Genomic DNA, 25,756 nt, shown 5'->3' with positions numbered 1-25,756 from the left:
TTCGTTTTTTGCTTCGTTTTATATATAGTTGTATTAGGTTTTTGCTCATTTCTATTTTTATAGTAGTTGTACTCGTTTTTTTCCTGATTTTCTTAGATTTATGGTCGTTTTATTTGCGTTTATTCCGTTAATCTCGGGATCGTTTGACACAATGTAAACCCTGCAAGTAACGGTCTTGAACGCAGCACGTACGTGTCCCGGAAGAGGTCGCTACGTCAAGGCGTGTTTCCGGAAGACGTGGCTTGTTGCTGCAGTAGCAGGCAGCTGTCATCAGATCTTCTCATCAGATCTTCTCTCCTGCCGGTTCTCTACCTCTTTGGTAGATCGATCCGCTCACCGCCATCATGATCTCGCTCACGGACTCCCAGAGTAAGTCCACGTGGGTTGAGTCCCGCAGGTCCGCAGACCGGGTCCGTTTCCTGTCCCGCAGTTTTCGTATCGGTCCTCAGACTTGGTCCCTGTCCCGCAGACCGGGTCCCTGTCCCGCAGTCTTCCTGTCGGTCCGCAGACGTTGTCCCAGTCCCGCTGTCTTCGTCCATGTCCCGCAGTCTTCGTGTAGGTCGTCCGACTTGGTCCCTCGTACCGGCGCCCCGGTCTGCGGGACATAGACCAAGTTTGCGGACCGACACGAAGACAGCCCCACAACATCTGTCCTGTACATAGTCCCGCATATAAAGTGATCTCTGTCAATCATGTTATTCTGTTCAATGGTGTTCAAAATTATGTGGTTAATGATTAGTGAGTTATGCACTCAACAGCTGGATAACTTTGAACTCATGGCAACAGATTCACTCAGTGACCCCTTTTACCCTCTCCGTGTCTCACCAGAGATCGGAATGGGGCTGACAGGCTTCGGCGTGTTCTTCCTCTTCTTCGGGATGATGCTGTTCTTCGACAAAGCTCTTCTTGCCATTGGAAACGTACGTATCATCGTGACACTGTATTCCTCTGTATCTGCACTTCCCTCTGTATCTGCACTTCCCTCTTTGTGTCTTTAACCCCCACCCACAGGGCGGCATGTGGCTCAGGGGTCGACTGGTAACCTGAAGGTTGCTAGTTCGATCCCCGGCTCCTCCTCTCCTAGAGTGTCAGGGTGTCCCTGAGCTAGACACCTCCCCCTGACTGCTCCCCGACGAGCTGGCTGTCGCTCTGCATGGCTGACACCGCCGGCGGTGTGTGAATGTGTGCATGAATGGGTGAATGTTAGGCAGTATTGTAAAGCCACTGGTTAGAGCAGCGCTGTATTAATGCAGTCCATTCACCGTGTCTGCCCCATCAGATCCTGTTCGTGGCCGGGCTGTCCTTTGTCATCGGGCTGGAGAGGACGTTCCGCTTCTTCTTCCAGCGGCACAAGGCCAAGGCCACGGGCTTCTTCCTGGGGGGGGTTCTGGTGGTGTTGATAGGCTGGCCCATCATCGGGGTGGTGCTGGAGATCTACGGCTTCTTCCTCTTGTTCAGGTCAGTGGGGGGGTGAACCTGAATGAGCTGAACTCGAGGGGAATGAGTAATGTTTGAGTGGGAGATTGCAAATCGTTAGGGTTGTTGTTGCGGGCGGCAGAGGCTCAGGGAGGTAGAGTTGGTCGGCTGGAATCCCTTTTGAAAACTAAGGCTCCTCCTAAGGTAACCTGAAGGTTGCTAGTTCGATCCCCGTCTCCGCCTTTCCTAGAGTGTCCCTGAGCAAGACGCCTCACCCTGACTGACACCCGGCAAGCTGGCTGTCGCCTGGCATGGTTGAATGTGTGCATGAATGGGTGAATGTTAGGCAGTATCGTAAAGCGCTTTGAGTGGCCACTAGTTAGAACAGAGGTGTATGAAAGCAGTCCCATTTACTATTATATATTATTACAGTTATTACATATAGTTAGTATTCACTAACTAAGTCAACCCCTTTTTTATATTCCTGATGAGGCTGAGAATAATTGATACAGAACGGTCATTAGGAACAGCTTATCCAACAGCCTCACTAAGAAGACTAGAATGATAATGAACAGGAGGTCCACTAACCGTGTGTCTGATGTGGTCCCATCCAGGGGGTTCTTCCCGGTCGTGGTGGGGTTTATCAGACGAATACCCGTCCTGGGGTCCATCCTAAACCTGCCCTTCATCAGTGGAGTAAGTGTCTGCCGGTCGGGGTACAGCCAGGGCGCGCTCCTGAACACATAGAGGTTGGCGTGTTCCTGTTAGTCATCCAGCTGCTGTCTTACCGTCTCGAGTGGGAGCCATCTTGTCCCTCGGACGTAGGGACCGTCGCTTTGAAGAAACAAGTCGCGACGAGACAGGATGCCATCATTCCCCTGGGGGTGTTGACCAATAGCAGGCAGCGGTGTAATGGTGGGCGGAGCTTCCCCCCTGCACACACTGCGGTGATCGAAGCCCAATGCAGCGCTCTGATTGGTCGTAAAACCGGCCGTTAAGTCTGTGTGAACACGCCAACAACTATGTAGTCTGAAGTGCACCAGGCCTCCATTAACCGTATACAGCGGGTCACGCCTCCATGTTTCTGTGTCAAAGCCAGAAACATGGAGGCGTGGGGGGGGGGGGGGGGGGGGTCTGTGTTTAAGAGGGTGCTGCTAAACTTCACTGATCCCAGACCGGTACTGCTGCTGCTGGGTCCACCTGCCAGGGTGGTCTGAGAGGAGGCTTGAGGTTAACATTGAATACTAAACGGTCCGGCTCTAGTCCAGTACCCTGATCCCATGATGATTCCAGAAGGCCCAGCAGGACTTCAGGGAGATGTGTGGCTAATCCGACGCAGTGTGGGTGTGGAGGCTGTGTTCTGAAGTGTGTCTCCTGAAGTGGGTGTGGAGGCTGTGTTCTGAAGTGTGTCTCTTGTCTCCTTAAAGCCTTCGTAAGGCTGAGGATAAGGCCCCCCCGTCGCGGTCAGTGTCTGCAGATTCCCCCTGCATGTTAGCATGTATGTAATGTAACTAACTCGCTAAACGTAGCGTTCAACATGCCACCTTTCTAACGAGGAGTGGCCTTACTTACCTTTCGGTGTCGTTCCATTCCTTCCTCTGCATGTCTTTTTCATTTCCTCCAGGCTGAATTTGGGCCCCATGCAATACATGTATAACAGGGGCAGGTGCTGTTCAGATAGGGGGCGCTGTGGGGCAGAACCTCCGTACGGACGTGTCACCTGCCTGTCTACGAGATCATGGCTGTTGCTAGACGACCAACAATTAACAATCGTAACACACATACAAATAAACAAAATAATAATAATACTGTCAAATCATTAATTTGAATCAATCAGTATATAACTTGTATAGTTTGGTGCTATGAAACGGGAAAGCCGACCCCCGGAAAGCACCAGAACAGATCTGAACAGTGTTCACTGTACCACAACGGCTCCCCCTATCCGAACGCCCCCTGCAGGCCGGACTTGGTACTGATGCGGGTCGGGGACCGGCTGAACTAACGTGCGCTATCCTCTTGCCTTTCAGTTTGCGGACCGAGTGGGCGAGAGCAACACCATGGTGTGACACGATGATGGACCTCCACCCTGAAGTCTCCGGGGAACACGCTGAGATCGATGCTTTTATAAAACTCCAAGTGGCCACCGGAGGCGCTGTTATGCTATATATTATAACCCCCGCCCCCCCCCCCCCCCCCCCTCCCCCACCTTCACCCACCCACAGTGGGCAGAAAGACTACTTTGTATTTTTACCTGAACGGTGCTGCTGCCAACTCAGGGTCCAACTCACCCTGGTCTCCACAGGAGGTCTGCTCCTCGCTGAAGGAGACGAGGCCGATCGACCACCTCCTCCTCCTCCTCCTCCTCCTCCTCCTCCTGCCCCTGAAGAGTGCCTCCATGGGTGGAATGTACAGAACTCTGGGCCTCCACCCTCCCAGCGGGGTGGAGCGGGTGGAGCAGGCGGTGATGGGACATGAATGTGCCTGTGATTTAAAACGTGTGTTTAGAAGCCAAGGTGCCAGCGGTCTGGCCTTATACAATTATGATCTGTTACCTTTTATGTTTCGGGGCTTTGGTTTGCTTCACGTCAACTGTTGGCGAGCTGTTTGACTACCGATGGTGGCTAAGGGCCATGGTGGCCGCCTCTTCTTGGTATGATCGGCTGATGGCACTCAGATGGCCGCTTCTCCCCTGGTATGATCGGCTGATGGGTTCTGCTTTACATGTTTGGCTTTGACCAAAAATTTACTGTAGTTGCAACAAATTAACTTATTTGTCAACAACCTCTTCTAAAGAGAAAGTGAGAAAATCAATAGAAAAGAAAAAATGTACTCTATCGATCGCTAGTTCTGTTCAACTATATCTTCTTTTGTTTATACATATTGGATTTGAATCAATTAAATTATCCACATTTTATTTTAAGGGCGGTAATTGTGATTAAGTTACTAATGAAAATCTGTTGTGTTTCCCCCAAATTCCTACTGTGTTACCCTAATACATTAACAGTATGGACAGGAATTAAATTACTTATAATTGGACATCAGGGCATTTAATGACCAACTGGCCAAAGAATACATTTGTTTCGGGAATGAAAAGGTTTAGTTTCTGTGTGAGGACCACAGAAGGTTACATGTGAAACAACAGAAGGTTACATGTGAATCAACAGAAGGTTACATGTGAATCAACAGGGCTTTGACAATGTTTTGCTGTTTGGCACTTTTGTAAATATATATATATAATGAAAGCATGGAGTGTCGTCATAGTTTTTCCCCCTTTAAATCAGAACAGAACCAATAGATCCCCTCTTCTACAGTATATGCGTCCAGTTAGTGATTCACTGTAAGGGTTTCATTCATAAAGTCTAGAGCTCATTCATCTCTGAAAGGCTTCCACAAGCATAAGCCCCAACATCAATATTGGAACAATGAAAAAACGAAACGTTGCTTTTATTAAGAGGCGCCATAACCAACGTGTCCGACATTTAATTAACTCCCTGTGAATATCTTTAAATAGCCCGTCCATTACCCCGGGAGCAGAGCTCCAACAGTCAGAATTATAGGTCACAAAAGTGAATTGATTTGGAGCTGCAATTTATTCCCTCCCCGCGCATTGGTCCGACCGTCGTGACCTATGGCCGCCCGACACCCATTAACCACTGCTCTGCTTGGGGCAGCCGGAGCTCCCCGCCCCTGAGAGTATAAAGACAGGGAGCACGGTCCTGACCGGCAGACCCCCGACCTCCGGATAACCATCGACTTTCCGAGACCCAGCGGTCCACACGGATACAGAAAGGCCTGCTCCTTATCAACGGCGGCCATGAGAGTAAGTAGCCCAACTCCCGCAGTATTGGGATTTAACTAATGAGGCCTGTCTCGTATAGCCGTTAACTCCGTGTTAAATCTACTGCAGAACCCATAACTTTGTTCGTTTACGGAATGCCTTTTACGCATAGGCCTTTGTGGCGCTATGCGTAATTACGCACGTAATTAGCCTACAGGCGCAGACTAATCTTCCACATTTGCGGTTATTTAGAGCTATAGTTATTTTAAATTTAAATAACAACGCTTCTGATGTGTCCCTCCTAGGGGTTAAGGAAAGTGACTTTAGCCCACCTGCTCTCCATCCTGCTGCTGGCGACGCTCGTCTCGCGTTCGTGGAGCGCGCCGAAGGTAAGTTTACTTTTTTTAAATGCCTATCTATGCATGCATGCATCTTATATTCATATTTAATTTATTAAGTGCATCATAGTAGCCTTGAACTATTCTCCTATTTTGACGGAGTTGGTTTCTGCTCCTCACGCAGAGTTCTTTCCAGAGGAGGAACTGGACTCCGCAGGCGATGCTGTACCTGAAGGGAACACGTAGGGTCCTATCGCTCTGTCCGATCACAATTCAGCCAATAATATCATACTTATAAAACCAAATAAGTAATGCACAAGCTTTGGTGAATGAGATCAGTGGTGCGCAGTTATAATTAACCTCACCGTCTTGGTTCTCATTCCAGAGGGCAGGCGGTTCATCTCAGAAGACGGGAAGGAAGGAGACGTGTACGACACGTTGCACTTGGGTACCTTGGATTTACTTCTTATCATCCTGTTTTTCAGTTTGGAAACAGCCTTGTGTTGAACTTTACCTAACATTACTCATGACTAGAACGTTACACTAACACGGCGTATTAAACGCTGTAGTAGCTGATGAGGGAATCTGATTATTCACGCACTTACTGATCTTAGTAAACTAATTATAGCTCAATGCCACTTTTCTAATGGAATTATTTTAATACCTAAAATGAAAAATTCCTAAGACAATAGAATCAAATACTAGTATTACTGTACTGGTAATGATCTGGTCCTCTGCAGCCTGTCTGTGAGGCTGTCTGCAAGCCTGTCTGTGTTCAACTGCAGCCTGTGTGTTCAGCTGGAGCCTGTCTGTCTGCAAGCATGTCTGTGTGTTCACCCGTAGCCTGTCACACCCGTAGCCTGTCTGTGTACACCTTTAGCCTGTCTCACCCCTAGCCTGTCTACGTGTACACCTTTAGCCTGTCTCACTGGCAGCCTGTCTTTGTGTACACCTTTAGCCTGTCTCACCCCTAGCCTGTCTACGTGTACACCTTTAGCCTGTCTCACTGGCAGCCTGTCTTTGTGTACACCTTTAGCCTGTCTCACCTGCAGCCTGTCTACGTGTACACCTTTAGCCTGTCTCACCTGCAGCCTGTCTATGTGTACACCTTTAGCCTGTCTCACCGGCAGCCTGTCTTCGTGTTCACCTTTAACCTGTCTCACCGGCAGCCTGTCTTTGTGTACACCTTTAACCTGTCTCACCGGCAGCCTGTCTTTGTGTACACCTTTAACCTGTCTCACTGGCAGCCTGTCTTTGTGTACACCTTTAGCCTGTCTCACCTGTAGCCTGTCTCACCTCCTGTGTGTGTTCCTGTGCTCCTCAGAGAGCCAGGGGGGCCTGAGCCCGGAGAAGCAGAGCGTGGACCAGGCCGCCGCCCTGCTGCTCAGCTTCCTGCAGACGCTGAAGGACCAAGGTGACTGGTTCAGTAGACGACCTCCTCCTCTGGTTCAGTAGACCTCCTCTTCCTCCTCCTCTGGTTCAGTAGACCTCCTCTTCCTCCTCCTCTGGTTCAGTAGTAGACCTCCTCTTCCTCCTCCTCTGGTTCAGTAGTAGACCTCCTCTTCCTCCTCCTCCTGTTCAGTAGTAGACCTCCTCTTCCTCCTCCTCTGGTTCAGTAGACCTCCTCTTCCTCCTCCTCTGGTTCAGTAGTAGACCTCCTCTTCCTCCTCCTCTGGTTCAGTAGACCTCCTCCTCTTCCTCCTCCTCTGGTTCAGTAGACCTCCTCCTCCTCTTCTGGTTCAGTAGACCCCCTCCTCTGGTTCAGTAGACCTCCTCTTCCTCCTCCTCCTCCTCCTCTGGTTCAGTAGACCTCCTCTTCCTCCTCCTCTGGTTCAGTAGACCTCCTCTTCCTCCTCCTCTGGTTCAGTAGTAGACCTCCTCCTCTTCCTCCTCCTCTGGTTCAGTAGACCTCTTCCTCCTCCTCTGGTTTAGTAGACCTCTTCCTCCTCCTCTGGTTCAGTAGACCCTGCTCTTCCTCCTCCTCTGGTTCAGTAGACCCTGCTCTTCCTCCTCCTCTGGTTCAGTAGACCTCTTCCTCCTCCTCTGGTTCAGTAGACCTCCTCTTCCTCCTCCTCTGGTTCAGTAGACCTCCTCTTCCTCCTCCTCTGGTTCAGTAGACCTCCTCTTCCTCCTCCTCTGGTTCAATAGACCTCTTCCTCCTCCTCTGGTTCAGTAGACCTCCTCTTCCTCCTCCTCTGGTTCAGTAGACCCTCCTCTTCCTCCTCCTCTGTTTCAGTAGACCTCCTCTTCCTCCTCCTCTGGTTCAGTAGACCTCTTCCTCTGGTTCAGTAGTAGACCTCCTCCTCTTCCTCCTCCTCTGGTTCAGTAGACCTCCTCCTCCTCCTCCTCTGGTTCAGTAGACCCTCCTCTTCCTCCTCCTCTGGTTCAGTAGACCTCCTCCTCCTCCTCCTCTGGTTCAGTAGTAGACCTCCTCTTCCTCCTCCTCTGGTTCAGTAGACCTCCTCTTCCTCCTCCTCTGGTTCAGTAGACCTCCTCTTCCTCCTCCTCTGGTTCAGTAGAAGACCTCCTCTTCCTCCTCCTCTGGTTCAGTAGACCTCTTCCTCCTCCTCTGGTTCAGTAGTAGACCTCTTCCTCCTCCTCTGGTTCAGTAGAAGACCTCCTCTTCCTCCTCCTCTGGTTCAGTAGTAGACCTCCTCTTCCTCCTCTGGTTCAGTAGACCTCCTCCTCCTCCTCTGGTTCAGTAGTAGACCTCCTCTGCTCCGTCAGACCGTCTTGCAGACCATCCAACCTCCTCCTCTGGCCCATCCGACGGCCTTCAGACACCGTGCGCTGAGCTACAGCGCACTAACCACGTCTACCCAATCACTCCAAGATGGATTTAGTTTAGCAAGACTTTAACAAATGAGGCAATTTTTATTATCGTGTGGGGAACTAGTTCCAAACTACTGAATTATTGTGTGGGGGACTTGTTCCAAACTACTGAATTATTGTGTGGGAGACTTGTTCCAAACTACTGAATTATTATGTGTTGAACTTGTTCCAAACTACTGAATTATTGTGTGGGACACTAGTTCCAAACTACTGAATTATTATGTGTTGAACTTGTTCCAAACTACTAAATATTCATGTTTGTGGAACTTGTTCCAAACTTTTGAATTATATTGTGTGGAACTTGTTCCAAATTATTTAAATATGTTTTGTTCATTATCTTGTTGAGTTACATCTGTCTAAAGTTGTGCTGTCGGTCACCAGGCAAAGAAATGTTATCATGAAGAGCTTCCCCTCTTATCTTTCTCCCTCCCTTTCCCAGCCAACGAAAACGCCAACCAGCTGTCCTTCCAGGACCTTCCGGTGTGGAAGCGGGAATACTTCTGATGGAGGCGCGTCTGAAACGGCTCAAGACCATCCCTGATTGGGTGTTTATAATACTGCGTGCTGCGATGGGAAGAGAAGACGTTTTGTAAATACTCGTGCTCGGATGATGATTGTTTGACGTGTTGTTTTAATAAAAACGAGTTTGAATTCATAGCATTCTGTTGTCTGAAGGAGTTCTGCTACAACGAGACAGGGTGAATGAACCTTCACCAGACACATTCAACGTAATATTCACAAACCGTGGGACCATCTGACAAGCACTGACAGACCAGTTGTGGGGGATAGGGGGGAGGATGAGACCAGACCCCAACACACACTTTGCTAAGCACCGCTGAGAATGTAGACGTATATCAAACAGATCAAATGAAAAGTGAGAAATATTTAATCTGATCCGTCCAAATACCAGGAAAATAACAACATGTACGATTGTTACATTGGGTTGGTGAAACCGTTTTCTGTAAACATTTTTTAAATCAACTGCTAGATCTTCACTAAACTAAACTCATTTGTTCTTGCTGAGGATTTCGTAGCTGGTTCCTCTCCCTAACATTTATTATATGAGGTCCTGGTTGTCAATTACTATTTCCCAACACGACAACTCATTAAAAAGCACTCGACATGATTTTGGTTTAAGAATACTGGAAGGTGGCTTTCCAAGTCCCGCCCCCAATGTTCCAAATATGGGTAGTTTCCCCTGTTCGCTAAAACAATGGCGTTGCGCCGCAGAAAAGATAATCCACACCCTCAAAAGGCATAGATTAGCTCTCAGAAGGATAATCTACACCCTCAAGAGGCTAATCTAGGCCCTCAGGAGGTGCTTGGTCCACAGACAACAACAATACTTAAAATATAATTGATATAACACAATATGTTTAAATATACATACTGTCTGGTGTATGTTTTGAAGACGGGGTATAAGCATTCAGCAGGAACATGTGGTGGGAACACCACACATGGCAGGCTGCTGACGGTGTCGAGACTGTGGGTGGTTCCCCCCAGGTCCGGTCGAGTCCCCCCTGGTCTGTTCTAGTTCAACCCCAGGTTCAGTCTCCCCCAGGTCTGGGCTAGTTCAACCCCAGGTTCAGTCTCCCCCAGGTCTGTTCTAGTTCAACCCCAGGTTCAGTCTCCCCCAGGTCTGGGCTAGTTCCCCCCCCTCACCGGTCTAGTTCCCCCCCCAGTCCGGTCTAGTTCCCCCCCCAGTCCAGTCTAGTTCCCCCCCCAGTCCAGTCTAGTTCCCCCCCCCAGTCCAGTCTAGTTCCCCCCCCCAGTCCAGTCTAGTTCCCCCCCCCAGTCCAGTCTAGTCCCGTCCCCCCCCCCAGTCCGGTCTAGTCCCCCCCTCCCCAGTCTCTCCCAGGTCCGGTCTAGTCCCCCCCCCCCCTCCCCGGTCTAGTTCCCCCCTCCCCTGTCTAGTCCCCCCCCCCCTCCCCGGTCTAGTCCCCCCCAGTCCGTTCTAGTCCCCCCCCCTCCCCGGTCTAGTCCCCCCCCCTCCCCGGTTTAGTCCCCCCCTCCCTGGTCTAGTCCCCCCCCGGGTCCGGTCTAGTCCCCCCCCCTCCCCGGTCTAGTCCTCGTCCTCGTCCTCCACGAGCTGCGACCTCCTCCGGCCCCCCGGGACCCCCCCCAGTACGAAGGGCGTCTTGATGTTCATGCGGTCCCGCTCCGCCTCCTCGTCTTCGTCGTAGGGCTCGTCTTCGTCGTCGTCATCCTCGGCGTCGCTGTGGTGGGGGGTGGAGTGGAGGGAGGCGGAGGGGGAGGGGGGCACGGAGTAGGGCCGCGGGTACCGGAACCCCTCGGCCTGGAGGGGGGGGGCGGGAGGTGATGAGGCAGTGGAGTAGAACTGTAGCATAGAACTGTAGTATAGAACTGTAGCATAGAACTGTAGTATAGAACTGTAGTATAGAACTGTAGTATAGAACTGTAGCATAGAAGTGTAGTATAGAGGTGTAGTATAGAACAGTAGTATAGAACTGTAGTATAGAACAGTAGCATAGAACTGTAGTATAGAACAGTAGTATAGAACTGTAGCATAGAACTGTAGTATAGAGGTGTAGTATAGAACTGTAGTATAGAACAGTAGTATAGAACTGTAGTATAGAACTGTAGTATAGAACTGTAGCATAGAACTGTAGCATAGAAGTGTAGTATAGAACAGTAATATAGAACAGTAGTATAGAGGTGTAGTATAGAACTGTAGCATAGAACTGTAGCATAGAAGTGTAGTATAGAACAGTAATATAGAACAGTAGTATAGAGGTGTAGCATAGAACTGTAGCATAGAACTGTAGCATAGAAGTGTAGTATAGAACTGTAGTATAGAACTGTAGTATAGAACTGTAGTATAGAACAGTATTCTAGACCGGTAGTATAGAGCAGTATTCCAGAACAGTAGTATAGAACTGTATTCTAGATCAATAGTATAGAGCAGTAGTATAGAACAGTATTCTAGACTATTCTAGACGGGTAGTATAGAGCAGTATTCTAGACTATTCTAGACGGGTAGTATAGAGCAGTATTCTAGAACGGTGGTCTATGACAGTATCCTAGGACAGTATGTAGAACATTATTCTTGAACAGTATTCTAGAACAGTGGTTTAGAACAGTATCCTAGGACAGTATGTAGATGTATGTAGATGTAGTATGTTTGAATGCGCGCGTACATGTGTGTGTATGTATGAGCGTGGGACTGTGTGTGTGCTTCTGAGTAGAGCAGGAGGAAATAAACGCCGAACCACTCATCCAAATGTTAGGCTGTCAATTACAGCTGGGAATGGGGGTCAGAGGCAGGCCCAGTTTGGCCTGTCAGGGTGCTGGTGTGGGGGTTGTGATGGGCTGTGAGCTGCTGCTGGGAGGACTGGTTAGTTACCTTCGGGGGCGCCATGGGGTCCATCTCGTACTTGTCAGGAAACGCCCGGCTGAGGGCCAGGAGGCGGGCGTGGACGTAGAACTGCCAATCACAGGCGAGGAGAGAACCGAGGAGCCAATCATTAGACGAGCACACACACAAACATAGATTTGTATTATTAACACAAACAAACTTTTATGTTAACACAAACATGTCTTTATATAAAACATGTATTTCTCTTATTAACACAAAAACCAACATGCATTTCTCTTATTAACACAAATAAACATGATTTTATATTAACACCAACATTTATTAATATGAACACAAACAAACGTGTATTTATATTTTTAACGCAAACAAACATTTATATTATTAACACAAACAAACACTATTAACACAAACAAACATGTATTTCTCTCATTAAACCAAACAAACGTAATGTAATTCGGTTATAACAACACAACGATACATCAAACATATTTCGTTTGTTTGTAAGTTTGGCCCGTTTGCAAACAAGCTGCTAAATGTTTTAAATGTGTCTGAATCCACTCCAATCCCAGCCGGGTGCCAATGGGTTCACCAGAGCCATGTACAGCCTGCTGTACACCAAAGCTTTCCAACCCCTTCCTATTAAATCTCAGACTCTCCATCCTGATCCAGGCTGGAAAGCCAAGCCATCCCCACTGCGTTGGCGAGAGCGGCCTTCAGAAGCCTGGGTGTGTAGTACTGACCCTGCCCAGGAACCTCCAGTCCAGCAGGTCCGACAGCCGCTCGGTGCGGTTCCTCTGGATGATGCGCTGGCGCCGCGACTGCTGGCAGAAGCCGAACATGAACTGAGTCAGCTGACTGCACGACTCATGGGCCGAGCGGAACCGCCGGTCCACCACATAGATACCTGAGAGAGACCAGAGAGAGACCAGAGAGAGACCAGAGAGAGAGACAGAGAGAGAGAGAGACCAGAGAGAGACCAGAGAGAGAGAGAGAGAGACAAGAGAGAGAGACAGAGAGAGCGACCAGAGAGAGAGGGAGACCAGGAGAGAGAGGGAGAGAATTTCTCAAGAGTTATGGAAGTGCCTGTGTGTATTTGTGCTTGTGTATGTGCGTGTGTGTATGTGTGCGTGTATGTGTGCATGTGCGCATGCATGTGTGTTTGCTCGTGTGTGTGTGCGTATGTGTGTTTGCGCGTGTGTGTGCGTACCATATGCTGCTGGGTCTGACACGTGTTCCTCCATGAAGCAGCCGAACCCCGACAGGTTGGTGGTCACACTGGGGATCCCCATCACAGTGCACTCCCCTGGACACACACACACACACACACACACACACACTGGGGATGAACTCAGAACACACTGGGTCTACACACACACACACACACACACTGGGTCTACACACACACACACACACACACAGGGGCTGAACTCAGAACACACACACACACACACACACACACACACACACACACACACACACACAGGGGATGAACTCAGAACACACTGGCTCCACACACACACACACACACACACACACACACACACACACACACACACACACACACACACACACACACACACACACACACACACACACACACACACACACACACACACACACACTGGGGATGAACTCAGAACACACACTAGGTCACCACACACACACACAGACAGACTGGGTTAGTCGGTGTCCCACTGTGACCAGCAGCAGCCAGATTGTAATATCATTGTTGATGGTCCAGTCTGATGGCAGGCCAGCTCCCATCTTGGTTAACGTTGAGCGTTTCACTTTCTTTCACTTCCAATTTGTTTCGCAGGCCTACCATGTGTGTACCCCCAGGGCTCATAGTAACCACGGTAACAGGCCTACCAGGTGTGTACCCCCAGGGCTCGTAGTAACAGTGGTAACCACGGTAACAGGCCTACCAGGTGTGTAGCCCCGGGGCTCGTAGTAACAGCGGTAACCACGGTAACAGGCCTACCAGGTGTCTACCCTCAGGGCTCGTAGTAACAGCGGTAACCACGGTAACAGGCCTACCAGGGGTGTATCCCCAGGGCTCGTAGTAACAGCGGTAACCACGGTAACAGGCCTACCAGGTGTGTAGCCCCAGGGCTCGTAGTAGGACGGGAACACTCCGAGGTTGCAGCCGCGTACAAACTCCTCGTAGTCCATGGGGAGCAGGGGGCTGGTGGAGGACAGGAACTCAGGGTGGAACACGATCTAGAACCACACACACACACACACACACTCAGAGTGGAACATGATCTAGAACCACACACACACACACACACTCAGGGTGGAACACAATCTAGAACCACATAACCACACACTCAGAGACTACCTTGATAATGAGGTATGAGCCTCGGTTAGAGAGTCTACCTTGATAATGAGGTATGAGCCTCGGTTAGAGAGTCTACCTTGATAATGAGGTATGAGCCTAGGTTAGAGAGTGTACCTTGATAATGAGGTATGAGCCTAGGTTAGAGCCAGCCTACCTTGATAATGAGGTATGAGCCTAGGTCAGAGAGGGTCTACCTTGACGCGGTCGCTCCTGGCGTTGAAGAGGCCGATGCGCCTCACGTTGGCCAGGATGGGGTCGGTGGCGTCGTCCAGCATGTTGTGAGTCGTCACGGGGGGCAGGGTGTGTCTCTGGGGGCACAGGTGGGGGAGAGAGTGAGCCAGGGAGAGTGTATATGTGTGAAAGAGAGTGAGAGTGGGAAAGAGTGAAATAGAAAGTGTGAAGGAGAGAGAGAGTAAGTGAGTGATTGAGTGAGTGCGAGCACAAGAATTATTGCATGAGGAGAGAGAAGAAGAAGAAGAAGAAAATAAACATTATAATTGGGAATTGCAGTAAAGCAATTCCAGCAAAAGTCTTCCATGAGCCTCATGAAAATAATTACCCCAATACATTAAGAGCGGCTCTGTTTCATGGAACTGAGTCAAGTTCTCAACAGACTATATTTGATACTGCCATCGCAAACAAAATCCGGATTTTTGTGTCCGTTTAACCCAAACTCACACAGTGTAACCAACACATAAATTCTCCTACTGCACACGACGTGTGACTGATCCACATCATGGCTGCCGCCGCAGGTTTTAAACCAACCTGAAACCTGGACTGGAAAATCAATCGCATTTATGCCCACAAAATGGTTCCTGAACACCCCTGAACCGCGTTTAATGAGACGGGGCGATGATCCGTGGAGAGTAACCTTTTGGACTCATCACTTCCGTATCGATCTGCAACGCATGAAATATGTTAGAGGCTAATGATGTCTGATCACCACGTTACTGTGACTCACACTGCTGTTGTTGTTGTTCAAGGAGGTTTCAAAAAGGTTGGGAGAACAAATTGGATCGGATCGACAACTTTGGAGATTCAATTTTGGTTTACCTTCCCACCTGTGAACTGTAACTTTGTTACTATGAACTGTGTTAATATGAACTGTTTAGTCATTTAGCATTGTGTAGCATCTTATCCTAGCTATTAGACGGGGAATGGGTTAACATATCGATTGTTAGTGCTTGGCACTTGGTTCTGTGAACATCCTTACCGACAGCGATATAGTGTTGTTTCGCTTTCTTCTGACAAGTGCACTTATTGTGACTCACTTTGGATAAAAAGGTCTGCTAAATGCCCTAAATGTAAATGTAAAATATCTTAAAATAGATTTATATTACTATATTAAATCGATTTATATTACTGGAGTACTATTTTCATTAGTGGAGGGGATGCCCATCGCCCTAGGAGGCCTACAGATCAGCTTCACTGGGGATCGAACCCGGTACGGTACGGTTGGGGGCAGAACAGCCAAGCCTCTACACTGTCCGCCTGCGCCTTCTTGAATGGACTGATTCTCCTGTGTGGACTAACGCATTCGGGCTTCTGTCCACTTGCGTGATGAAGAGCAGCTTCTATTTTATGCGTGGAAAAGTTTTGAACCAGTGATGATAAATATAATAAAAATCTGTGTGGCGTGCATTAGCACATGAAGTGATGGAGGTGTGTGTGTGTGTGTGTGTGTGTGTGTGTGTGTGTGTGTGTGTGTGTGTGTGTGTGTGTGTGTGTGTGTGTGTGTGTTAAAGCGAGAGTAATAGATTTAATAGAAAATTAATCACAGCTACGTTTCCCATTCACAAGTTTGTCCCCCCCCCCCCCCCCCCCCCCCGCACTATTTCCATTAACCCCCCCCTCGATCAATTCCCCCCCCGGCATTCCATTTCCTGGAATATTGACGTGGACATAAATTCCTTTAATTGAGAAAGGTTCCGGTATCGGCGGCTCTGCCTTTAAGAATGCCATCGACCAGCGAGGGCCGGCCCCCTCCGCACCCACATCCTCTCCCTCGACCAATCACGTGGCTCGGCCGGGATGTGATTACCTCATTACTCTCATTCGTTCATTCATGTTTGCTCGAGGGAATCCCTGGCGTCGTAATGGATAGATAGAGGCACCATGACACTTCTCAGGGCAGAACGTGATGAGAGGAGGCAGACAGGTAGCCTGTATCTTTATGACCATGAGGATGTTTATCTGTAAAGTTTATGAACTAGGACACTGTTTAGACGGTGCGGTTTACTATTTTTTAAATAAATAGTAAATCAACATCCTTCCTGTTGTAGCTGTGAATAAACTTCATTTCAAATTTAACTCGTACACATGAGATAAGGGCACATCATAAAATCTGACATTTGAAGACTTAAAAGGTTTATATACATTGTTAGTGTAGCTAAGGGCAATATCATATCAGTTTGGAATAAAACCTAATATTCACCCACAGCAACGGTGACTTATTACAATAAATATAAACCAAAAGCACAACAGATTGACGTGTGTGTGTGTGTGTGTGTGTGTATGTGTGTGTGTGTGTGTGTGTGTGTGTGTGTGTGTGTGTGTGTGTGTGTGTGTGTGTGTGTGTGTGTGTGTGTGTGTGTGTGTGTGTGTGTGTGTGTGTGTGTGTGTGTGTGTGTGTGTGTGTGTGCTAAAGCACGCCATTCATCTATTTTATGGTAAATCAATTGCTTATTTCTGCTCTGAGAGACGATGGCAGCAATCCAATACAACCAGGCCACGAGATTCAACAACAATGAAGAGGAATCTGAAGAGAAATGTGCAGGATTGGAAGAAGAAGAGGATGTAGAATAGGAAATAGAATTTGAACAGAAAAGGAAAGAGGGGAGCCCGCCAGCCAGCCCCGGTACCTGAGTGGCATAGATGGCTCTCTTCATGACGCTGAAGTCATCGCGGTCCAGGATGTTGTTCATCTCTGGGATTTCCCCCCTGCACACAAAAAATTATAAATTATATGTTTGAAATTATATTGATTAACATTTGACCTATTCATCGCATAGCTATCAAAGTCATCATCACTCCTTTCTGCCTGGCTTGCTAAACACTCATGTACCGGTTAATATAAATAATGGAACAGAACTAGTCCTAGTGGGTGTTGGAGAGAACGCTAGTGTAGAGAGGAGCGGGACCCACTTCAGCAGAGCCTCGTACAGACGCTTCCCAAACTTCTCCTTCATGCCTTGGGCCGTGTCCCTGGAGGGGGACACAAGACAGGGGAGATAGACAGGAGGGTGAGATAGGAGAGTGTCCCTGGAGGACAGGAGAGTGAGACAGGAGAGTGAGACATGTCCCTGGAGGACAGGAGAGTGAGACAGGAGAGTGAGACATGTCCCTGGAGGACAGGAGAGTGAGACAGGAGAGTGAGACATGTCCCTGGAGGACAGGAGAGTGAGACAGGAGAGCGTCCCTGGAGGACAGGAGAGTGAGACAGGAGAGCGTCCCTGGAGGACAGGAGAGTGAGACATGTCCCTGGAGGACAGGAGAGTGAGACAGGAGAGCGTCCTTGGAGGACAGGAGAGTGAGACATGTCTCTGGAGGACAGGAGAGTGAGACATGTCCCTGGAGGACACAAGACAGGAGAGTGAGACAGGAGTGTGACATGTCTCTGGAGGACAGGAGTGTGAGACATGTCTCTGGAGGACAGGAGAGTGAGACATGTCCCCGGAGGACAGGAGAGTGAGACATGTCCCTGGAGGACAGGAGAGTGAGACATGTCCCTGGAGGACACAAGACAGGAGAGTGAGACAGGAGTGTGACATGTCTCTGGAGGACAGGAGTGTGAGACATGGCTCTGGAGGACAGGAGAGTGAGACATGTCCCTGGAGGACAGGAGAGTGAGACATGTTCCTTGGAGGACAGGAGAGTGAGACATGTCCCTGGAGGACAGGAGAGTGAGACATGTCCCTGGAGGGGGACACAAGACAGGAGAGTGAGACAGGAGAGTGAGACATATCCCTTGAGGACAGGAGAGTGAGACAGGAGAGTGAGAAATGTCTCTGGAGGACACAAGACAGGAGGGTGAGACATGCCTCTGGAGGACAGGAGAGTGAGACAAGTCTCTGGAGGACAGGAGAGTGAGACATGTCCCTGGAGGGCACAAGACAGGAGAGTGAGACAGGAGAGTGAGACATGTCCCTGGAGGACAGGAGAGTGAGACATGTCTCTGGAGGACAGGAGAGTGAGACAGGAGAGTGAGACATGTCTCTGGAGGACAGGAGAGTGAGACAGGAGAGTGAGACATGTCCCTGGAGGACAGGAGAGTGAGACATGTCTCTGGAAGGGGACAGTGTGCACGTGTATGTGCGCTCACGTGTGTGATCCTACTTTCTTACCAAAGCTGTTTGCGTATGGCTTGTCCCTTCAGGGACTCCACATTGAAGTTGTTTGTTTTAGCGGGCATGATGAAGAACACCACAACGGTGACATCTTCCTTATGGACCTGGGGGGGGGGGGGGAGGGGGGAAGGGAGGGAGAGAGAGAGCGAGAGAGAAATGAAGATCAGAACTTAGTACCACTGGCCCTCTTAAAACTTCACTGTAAAGCGTGAAGCGTGTGATGCTAGATGAGTTTAAAGCCTTAATAAGGCTTGATAAGACTTGACAGGGCTTACAGCCTCCTTACTCTGAGCAGGTAGTTAGTTAAAATAGCCTATATAAGGCTTGATAGGGGTTAGCTTCTTACTCTGAGCAGGTGGACCTATATAAAGCCTGATAGGGGTTAGCTTCACACTCTGAGCAGGTAGTTGAGCTTTGAGAGCCTTGATGACGCTTGAAAGGGGTAGGCTTCTTACTCTGAGCAGGTAGTTAGTTAAAAGAGCCTAAGTATGGCTTGATAGGGGTTAGATTCTTACTCTGAGCAGGTAGTTGAGTCTTGAGAGAGCCTCCAGGAAAAGATCCGCTCCCTTGTTGGAGAACTCGTAACGGCCGGCGATGAAGAAGTACAGCGTCTTCTCCAGGTTGAAGTCCAGATGTCTGCCAGGGAGGACGGGACATATAAAGGTAGACAACGTAAAAATTATCTTTATATATCCTGCAATAACTGGCATCATATATTTTTTCACAATAATTTGTTTAACAATTTAGTCTAAAACTGCATTCTGCATTCTGGGTTGAATTCCCTTTAACATTCTGTTTCATAAGAAAACCCTGAAGTCCTAATTGGGTGAAGGGTGGGGGCCCCCATCAACACTCACCCGTAGAAGTGTCCCCTGACAAACTCCTGGATGCGGGCCTTGCTGCTGCAGTGCATGTTCTGGAACTCGTGCATGGCAGAGAACTTCTTCACGTTCAGCCCGTTGGGGGTGATCACGTCTGGACCGAGGAACAGAGGAACAGGACCAGGGTGAGGGGCTGAAGAACACTGGACAGGGTTACACTGAATACAAGAATAGCACAGCGCCGGTGTTGCGGTGAAGGCAGTCCCCACCTGGCTTCACCACAACACCGGCTGCAGGGTTTCTTCGACCGGTGTAGCGGTGAAGACGGTCCCCCTACCTGGCTTCACCACGAGACCGGCTGCAAGGTTCCTACGACCAATGCACCGGTGTCGCGGTGAAGACGGTCCCCACCTGGCTTCACCACGAGACCGGCTGCAGGGTTCCTTCAACAACACAGCGGTGTTGCGGTGAAGACGGCCCCCAACTGGCCTCAACACGAGACCGGCTGTGAGGTTCCTTCAACCAACACAGCGGTGTCGCGGTGAAGATGGTCCCCACCGGCTGCAGAGTTCATGCGACCAACACAGCGGTGTCGCGGTGAAGGCGGTCCCCACCTGGCTTCACCACGAGACCGGCTCTAAGGTTCCTACGACCAATGCACCGGTGTCGCGGTGAAGACGGTCCCCACCTGGCTTCACCACGAGACCGGCTGCAGGGTTCCTTCAACCAACACAGCGGTGTCGCAGTGAAGACGGTCCCCCTACCTGGCTTCACCCCGAGACCGGCTGCAGGGTTCCTTCAACCAACACAGCGGTGTCGCAGTGAAGGCGGTCCCCACCTGTCTTCACCACGAGACCGGCTGCAGGGTTCCTTCAACCAACACAGCGGTGTCGCAGTGAAGGCGGTCCCCACCTGGCTTCCTCTGCAGGATGTGCTGGGCCTCCACGGCCGTGATCTGGGACACGGTGGTGAAGACGTGGGCGCAGTGCACCGCCGCCCGCTCCAGGCAGTAGCGGTGGTAGATCTGCCTCTCGCCCGCCTCCCGGTCGATGTCAAACTGGAACACACGCAGCAGGACGGACGGGTCAACGGGGCCGTCCCCTGGAGCTCAGGAATAAGAAGTCAAATCGCTTTCAAATAACTGTGCTGCAAAACAAATACAAATCAACCCGGAAGAGAGATGGATATTACTTATTAAGTGGCCACATGAGCTGTTTGCTGAAGATGGCCCACACGGATTCTACGTTCTACACTCTATGGTCGGGACCCCCAGCGAGTGTGGTCCACTGGCCCAATGTTGGGGTGCCTAGGGCAGGGGGTCCCCTGGGGCTGAGGGGCTATGGAGCACGGGGGCTAGAGTCTGTGGGGGCCATCTTCAGCACCAGTCCATGGTTAGGTGCCGTTGTTCTACATCTCAATACGTCATATCCGTCTCTCCTACGAGTTCGATTTGTATCCGTTTGTTTGTGTGTTTTGTTAGACGACACAATTATGTGAGAGGGATTTTACTACTTATTCCTGAGAGCCTTTCTCCTTCTCTACGTGAAACAAAGACCCAAAGAAAGATCCTTTTGACGAAATGATGTTGACAGCATCTTCTAGATATATACATACGTAGATACAGTATCTTAATGAATAAAGTAAGCTTTAATGTTCATGAACATTAAATGAAAATGAAAAACAAAGTGGTCAAGTGCCATCACATTATTACAAGCCCCTCTCTCCCTCTATAATAATTCTCTCAGTGTAATCTAATGAACGTCCCCTCCTCAGTAACGAGGTTGATGACCCCTGTCCATTAACGAGGCTCCAGCTGAGATCTGTTTACGTTTGGTGCGGTCAGCGGTGCAGGTACCAGCGGGGCTCTGACGCCCGTCGGGCGCTCAGTAACACTCAGCGCTCTGCTCCCGCTCCGAGACAAGCAGCTGTCAATTACCGGAGCCTGTTAGCGCGCAACCTTTAGCTATGAGCTGACCTTCAGGCTCCAGCACCGAGCGGAGCAACGGAGCACACGGAAGGCGTGTGGGGGCCGGGGAGGGGGGCACATGTGTGCTCTCCTACTCCTTGTCGAAGTTGTCGTTGAAGTCAGCGTTTCCGTTGTGTGGGTGTCTACGTGTGTGAGTGTGAGTGTTTGCGTGTGTGCTTGCACATATGTGTGTTTGTGTGTGTGTGTGTTTGTTTGTGCACGTGGTGTGTGTCTGTGTGTTTGCATGTGTCTGCGTGTGTGGCTGTGTTCACCTTGTTGAGGTGGTTTTAGAAGGGTGTGTGTGTATTTTTTTTTTGCATGTGTGTGATTATGTGCGCATATGTTTTTGCATGTGTTTTCGCGTGTCTATGTTTCTGCGTGCGTGTGTTTTAGGAGTGTGTTTGCCTGCCTTCGTGTGTGTGTGTGTGTCTGTGTGTGTGTCTGTGTGTGTGTGTGTGTGTCTGTGTGTGTGTGTGTGTGTGTGTGTGTGTGTGTGTGTGTGTGTGTGTGTGTGTGTGTGCGCGCCCCCACCTTGCCCAGGTTGTTGTAAAAGTCCACGTTCCCGGCGCAGAGGTAGCGCCCCAGCAGGGTGGCGTGCGTGGTGAACACCGTCGCCATGGGGATCTTGCGGGCGCGGGACAGGATGAGCCCGGCGCCCGCCTGCCACTCGTGGAAGTGAGCGATGACGTTGGGGGCGTCGCCAAGGCGATCCGTCAGCTACAGCCAATGAGCAGAGACCAGTGAGACGTGGTCAGGTGACACTCAAAATACAACTCTTAAATCTTTCATTAGGATCTATTTATTATCTTAAATTATAGCATAAGAGTTTCCTCAGCTAATGTTTAGCAGTACATAAGGAAACCATCTCAATTGGATAAACCAAATGACACTGAAAACCCTGGTGCATCATGGGTAACAGTGCGAAATTGGTGTGCATCTGCTCTAAACATATTTTCCAGTGCTTTGTGGGTATAACGCAGTGCGATCGACAGGGAACCGGTTTCCTGTACTCACATATCAAACAGCAAGACTACAAAATTGTGCTGCCTTAAACAATACACAATGCAATCATTTATACTTGTTTTTAACTCTTATTCTATTTGTAACATGGCGTTTACTGCTGCTGGAAGTGCAATTTCTTGAAGGAACCTTCCAGAGGGATCATTAAAGTTCCTATCTATCTATCTATCTATACAGGGCCGATTGGACCAATCAGAACGCAGTGTTTAAGCTCCTCTGTCCGTCAAAGCTCAGATCCGTCAAAGGAACAGAGAGGAGGAACCTCTTTGAAGAACCAGGCGACCAGGGAGCCCAGGATCAGGGCGTCGCCCGCCTCGTGGTCCTGGGAGGGCAGGCCGATGTTGCAGGAGTCCCAGAGGTCACCCTTCCAGCGGTCCAGGTTCCCGGAGGCCCCGCCCACGTCGAACAGAAGCACGTAGGGGCTGCCCTCGATCAGCCAGCGGCCGAAGAACACCTGGGACACGCACGCACGTGCAGACACACACGCATATGCACGGGCACGCACGCGCAGAGGCACAGACATGCATGAACACGCAAGCAGGCATGCGCAGACGCACACACACATGCAAGCACACACACACATACACACTCGCACACACACACACACACACCCACACACAGACGCACAAACACCAGCACAGAAACACGCACAAACAGACACAAAAAATATAATCAAATAGAGAATAGAAACAAAATACACTGGAGCAATACAATACTTGTAATATATAACAATATTTATGTATAAAATAGATATAGATATTTACATTTAGATTAGATTCAGATATACATATATATTTACGAAAATATAGATGTTTGTTTATTTCGTAGGATTACACATTTCTTTAAGATTGATGTTAGACTGCCATCTTGTGGCAAATTTTTATATTATTGTATATTGTATAATACGCTATAAAATAAGAAATCTTAACACGACTGATGTATAAAAGAAATGTATAATCTTAAATAAAAGCATTCTAAATATACAGATAATAAATGTACTACAATAATGTAAGTATAGACAAAATATAAAAGATAATGCATAATATTACTAAGCATAATAACTAAAAGTCTAATAGATAATTGCTTAGTGTAAGTACACGTCTATTATGATGCGAGTAAGGACCTGGCAGCCGTTGCTGATGAGCGCGTCCATGGCGCCCCTGATGGCGGGGAGCGGGGCCTCGCACGCCTCCACCTGGGTCTGGAAGTTGTGCTCGTAGTACGGCCCCATCATGAAGTAGTTCTCCCCCCACTCGTCCACCGTGATCTTGGCCTTGGTCTGGATCACCGTGTAGATGCCCCCCACTGAGAGCACGAAGCATCACTCTGTTTACTACATCTAAAGGCGTCTTCGCTGTTACAAGAAGACGCGTTACCCAGAGTGGAATCAACGTAATTTGAGTTCAGCGATTGGAAAACGCCAATAATCAGTCAATTTAAAGCACTTAAAACCTAATTAATGCATTCTTATTGTAATGTTTTGTTTTTAAATTATATATATTGCTGTACATACCAGCTTTCCAAATGGATCTTGTATAAATGTTTAAACTGACCACTTTGAGTTGACGCCGTCAGAGCCCAAAACCAACATAGGCTCCTGATTGGCCCCTGATTGACTATAAACTACAATGGCTAAATCATGAATACATGGTCCCACAGACCACAGTACACCCTCATATATTTATACACACACACACACACACACACACACACACACACACACACACACACACACACACACACACACACACACACACACACACACACACACACACACACACACACACACACACACACACACACAAACATACATACATACTATAAACCAGCAGACTCCCGCTCACAGATAATTTTCCACCACACATTAATTCACTCAGTCAATAATTAATTGGCATTAAATCATGCCCGACTATGGAAGCAAATCACTGTCATAATGTTTTGAATTCTAAAAGCAAACATGAAGAAATAACATCCACAAACAAATTTAGGTTGCAGATATTCAAAATATGATATTCACATCCAGGTGGTCAAAATACGGACCAGAAAATTCATGCCATCAAAATTGTAATTGAAACACAATGTTAGAATGTGTGTCTGTCATTCGAGAAGGGATCAGATTGACAGTTTTAAAGATTACCACAATCTTTCCTCCCTGTATGTGTGGTGTGTGTTTTGTGTGTGTGTGCTTATGTGTATGGCCTTAGGGATGTGTGTGTGTGTGTGTGTGTGTGTGTGTGTGTGTGTGTGTGTGTGTGTGTGTTTATGTGTATGTCCTTAGGTGTGTGTGCGTGTGTTTATGTGGATGTCCTTAGGGGTGTGTGTGTGTGTCTATGCGTGTTCATGTGTATGTCCTTAGGTGTGCGTGTGTGTTTGTGTGTGTGTCCAGTAACTCCAGAGGGGCGTCCCCAGCCGTACGGTCACTACGGGCCTGCTCAGGACTTGGCCGTTTGGCTCCCCTCCATCACGGCCCCAACGCTCACACCTCAATAGAGCACCAGCAGAGCGACTCAAAGAGGATCCCCTTGCGTTAATACAGACGTCTCTACATGTGGACCCACTACTGCAGAGAAACTGTGTTTTCCCTTCGACTGACACCTGTCCGTCATCGTGCGACGCATGATCCACAGAGATAAGACGGACAGACGGGTCAGAGGAGGCCGGCTTAGACCGCCTGGTTAGCATGACATTACCATGACGTTAGCATTGCCTTAGCTTTACGCTATTATTACGTAAGCTTAAAGTTAGTGTGACGTCAGCGTTGCATTTTGCAAGTGCATCAGCGTGATGTTAGCCGACATTAGCATGACGATAGCGTGATGTTAACTTTTGGTCGGTTTTACGTTAGTGGGACGTTGGCGGTGCATTAAAGTGCATTAGCTTGACGTTATCGTGGCGTTAGCAGACATTAGCATTACGTCGGCGTGACATCACCGTGACATTGCGGACGTTAGCGTTCGAGCCTGACCTTTGTTGGTGACCTCCCAGGCGACCTCGAAGAGCAGCAGGTCGTCCACGGGGAGGTCCTCCTCGTCCCACTGGGGCAGCACCCCGCTCAGGGAGGTCATGGAGAAGGATCGGGCCAGCGGCATGGTGAGGCGTCGGAGGGTCCTGTTGTCTAACGAGGCTCCCCTAACGACCGTGCGGACCGTGTTCGGGTCACTGTTTGAACACAGCTGTTCCACTGTGCAAACAGCGGCGGGCCCAGAGTTCACCACTATTCAATTGGGACGCAGCGAGGTGATTGGTTGAGGGGTCAGGGGCCGGCCCCTCCCACCAGGGCCAAACAAACACTTCATAGCCGTCTGCCCGTGTCAAATGATGAAACTGTTGGAGCGATACTAATACCCTAACCTTAACCAGGAGATTACTAGATTACAAAAAGAGAATACTATGATGACAGATTTCAGCCTAATGGTGAAGAAACACCATTCTATGTTTCCGAAACAAAATACAAACTAACATCAATATTAAGTAAGGTTATTCATAAAGAAAGTGTGCGCAGTGTTGGTGTACAGGGAGGATTGTCCGGCCTATCAGAGCCCGCCTGCTGCTGGACCACAC

The 25,756-nt window shown here is 49.1% G+C and overlaps 2 protein-coding genes across 4 annotated transcripts; one reads left to right on the top strand and one right to left on the bottom strand.

The window, feature by feature from the left end:
* The first annotated feature begins 212 nt into the window (after nucleotides 1-212).
* LOC115541544 (vesicle transport protein GOT1B) lies at nucleotides 213-9,019 on the top strand. 3 transcript variants are annotated; one of them, XM_030353283.1, is made up of 7 exons: nucleotides 2,858-2,879; nucleotides 3,444-5,236; nucleotides 5,500-5,583; nucleotides 5,717-5,774; nucleotides 5,918-5,980; nucleotides 6,857-6,946; nucleotides 8,804-9,019. In XM_030353283.1, exons 2-7 carry the CDS (start codon nucleotides 5,231-5,233, stop codon nucleotides 8,866-8,868), a joined length of 366 nt encoding a protein of 121 aa, XP_030209143.1. In that variant the 5' UTR covers nucleotides 2,858-2,879; nucleotides 3,444-5,230; the 3' UTR covers nucleotides 8,869-9,019. The 3 variants fall into 3 exon arrangements, with proteins under 3 accessions (XP_030209142.1, XP_030209141.1, XP_030209143.1); XM_030353282.1 differs by lacking the exons at nucleotides 5,500-5,583; nucleotides 5,717-5,774; nucleotides 5,918-5,980; nucleotides 6,857-6,946; nucleotides 8,804-9,019 and adding exons at nucleotides 213-369; nucleotides 829-920; nucleotides 1,280-1,458; nucleotides 2,031-2,112 and having other exon boundaries at nucleotides 2,844-2,879; nucleotides 3,444-4,452; XM_030353281.1 differs by lacking the exons at nucleotides 2,858-2,879; nucleotides 5,500-5,583; nucleotides 5,717-5,774; ... (1 more) ...; nucleotides 6,857-6,946; nucleotides 8,804-9,019 and adding exons at nucleotides 215-369; nucleotides 829-920; nucleotides 1,280-1,458; nucleotides 2,031-2,112 and having other exon boundaries at nucleotides 3,444-4,452.
* A 1,368-nt stretch (nucleotides 9,020-10,387) lies between these two features.
* On the bottom strand, nucleotides 10,388-25,458 carry gys2 (glycogen synthase 2). Its single transcript, XM_030353278.1, has 16 exons — nucleotides 25,161-25,458; nucleotides 23,319-23,500; nucleotides 22,458-22,649; nucleotides 21,707-21,892; nucleotides 20,122-20,266; nucleotides 19,246-19,363; nucleotides 18,904-19,024; nucleotides 18,386-18,492; nucleotides 17,187-17,246; nucleotides 16,904-16,982; nucleotides 14,237-14,350; nucleotides 13,795-13,921; nucleotides 12,909-13,004; nucleotides 12,442-12,605; nucleotides 11,729-11,809; nucleotides 10,388-10,660 (listed from the first exon to the last, which is right to left on the bottom strand). Exons 1-16 carry the CDS (start codon nucleotides 25,282-25,284, stop codon nucleotides 10,427-10,429), a joined length of 2,130 nt encoding a protein of 709 aa, XP_030209138.1. The 5' UTR covers nucleotides 25,285-25,458; the 3' UTR covers nucleotides 10,388-10,426.
* Nucleotides 25,459-25,756: the final 298 nt, after the last annotated feature.

The sequence above is a fragment of the Gadus morhua genome, chromosome 4 (assembly GCF_902167405.1).
Source record: "Gadus morhua chromosome 4, gadMor3.0, whole genome shotgun sequence".
In the NCBI taxonomy this organism is placed as follows: domain Eukaryota; kingdom Metazoa; phylum Chordata; class Actinopteri; order Gadiformes; family Gadidae; genus Gadus; species Gadus morhua.
This window is presented reverse-complemented; position numbering and strand designations above follow the sequence as displayed.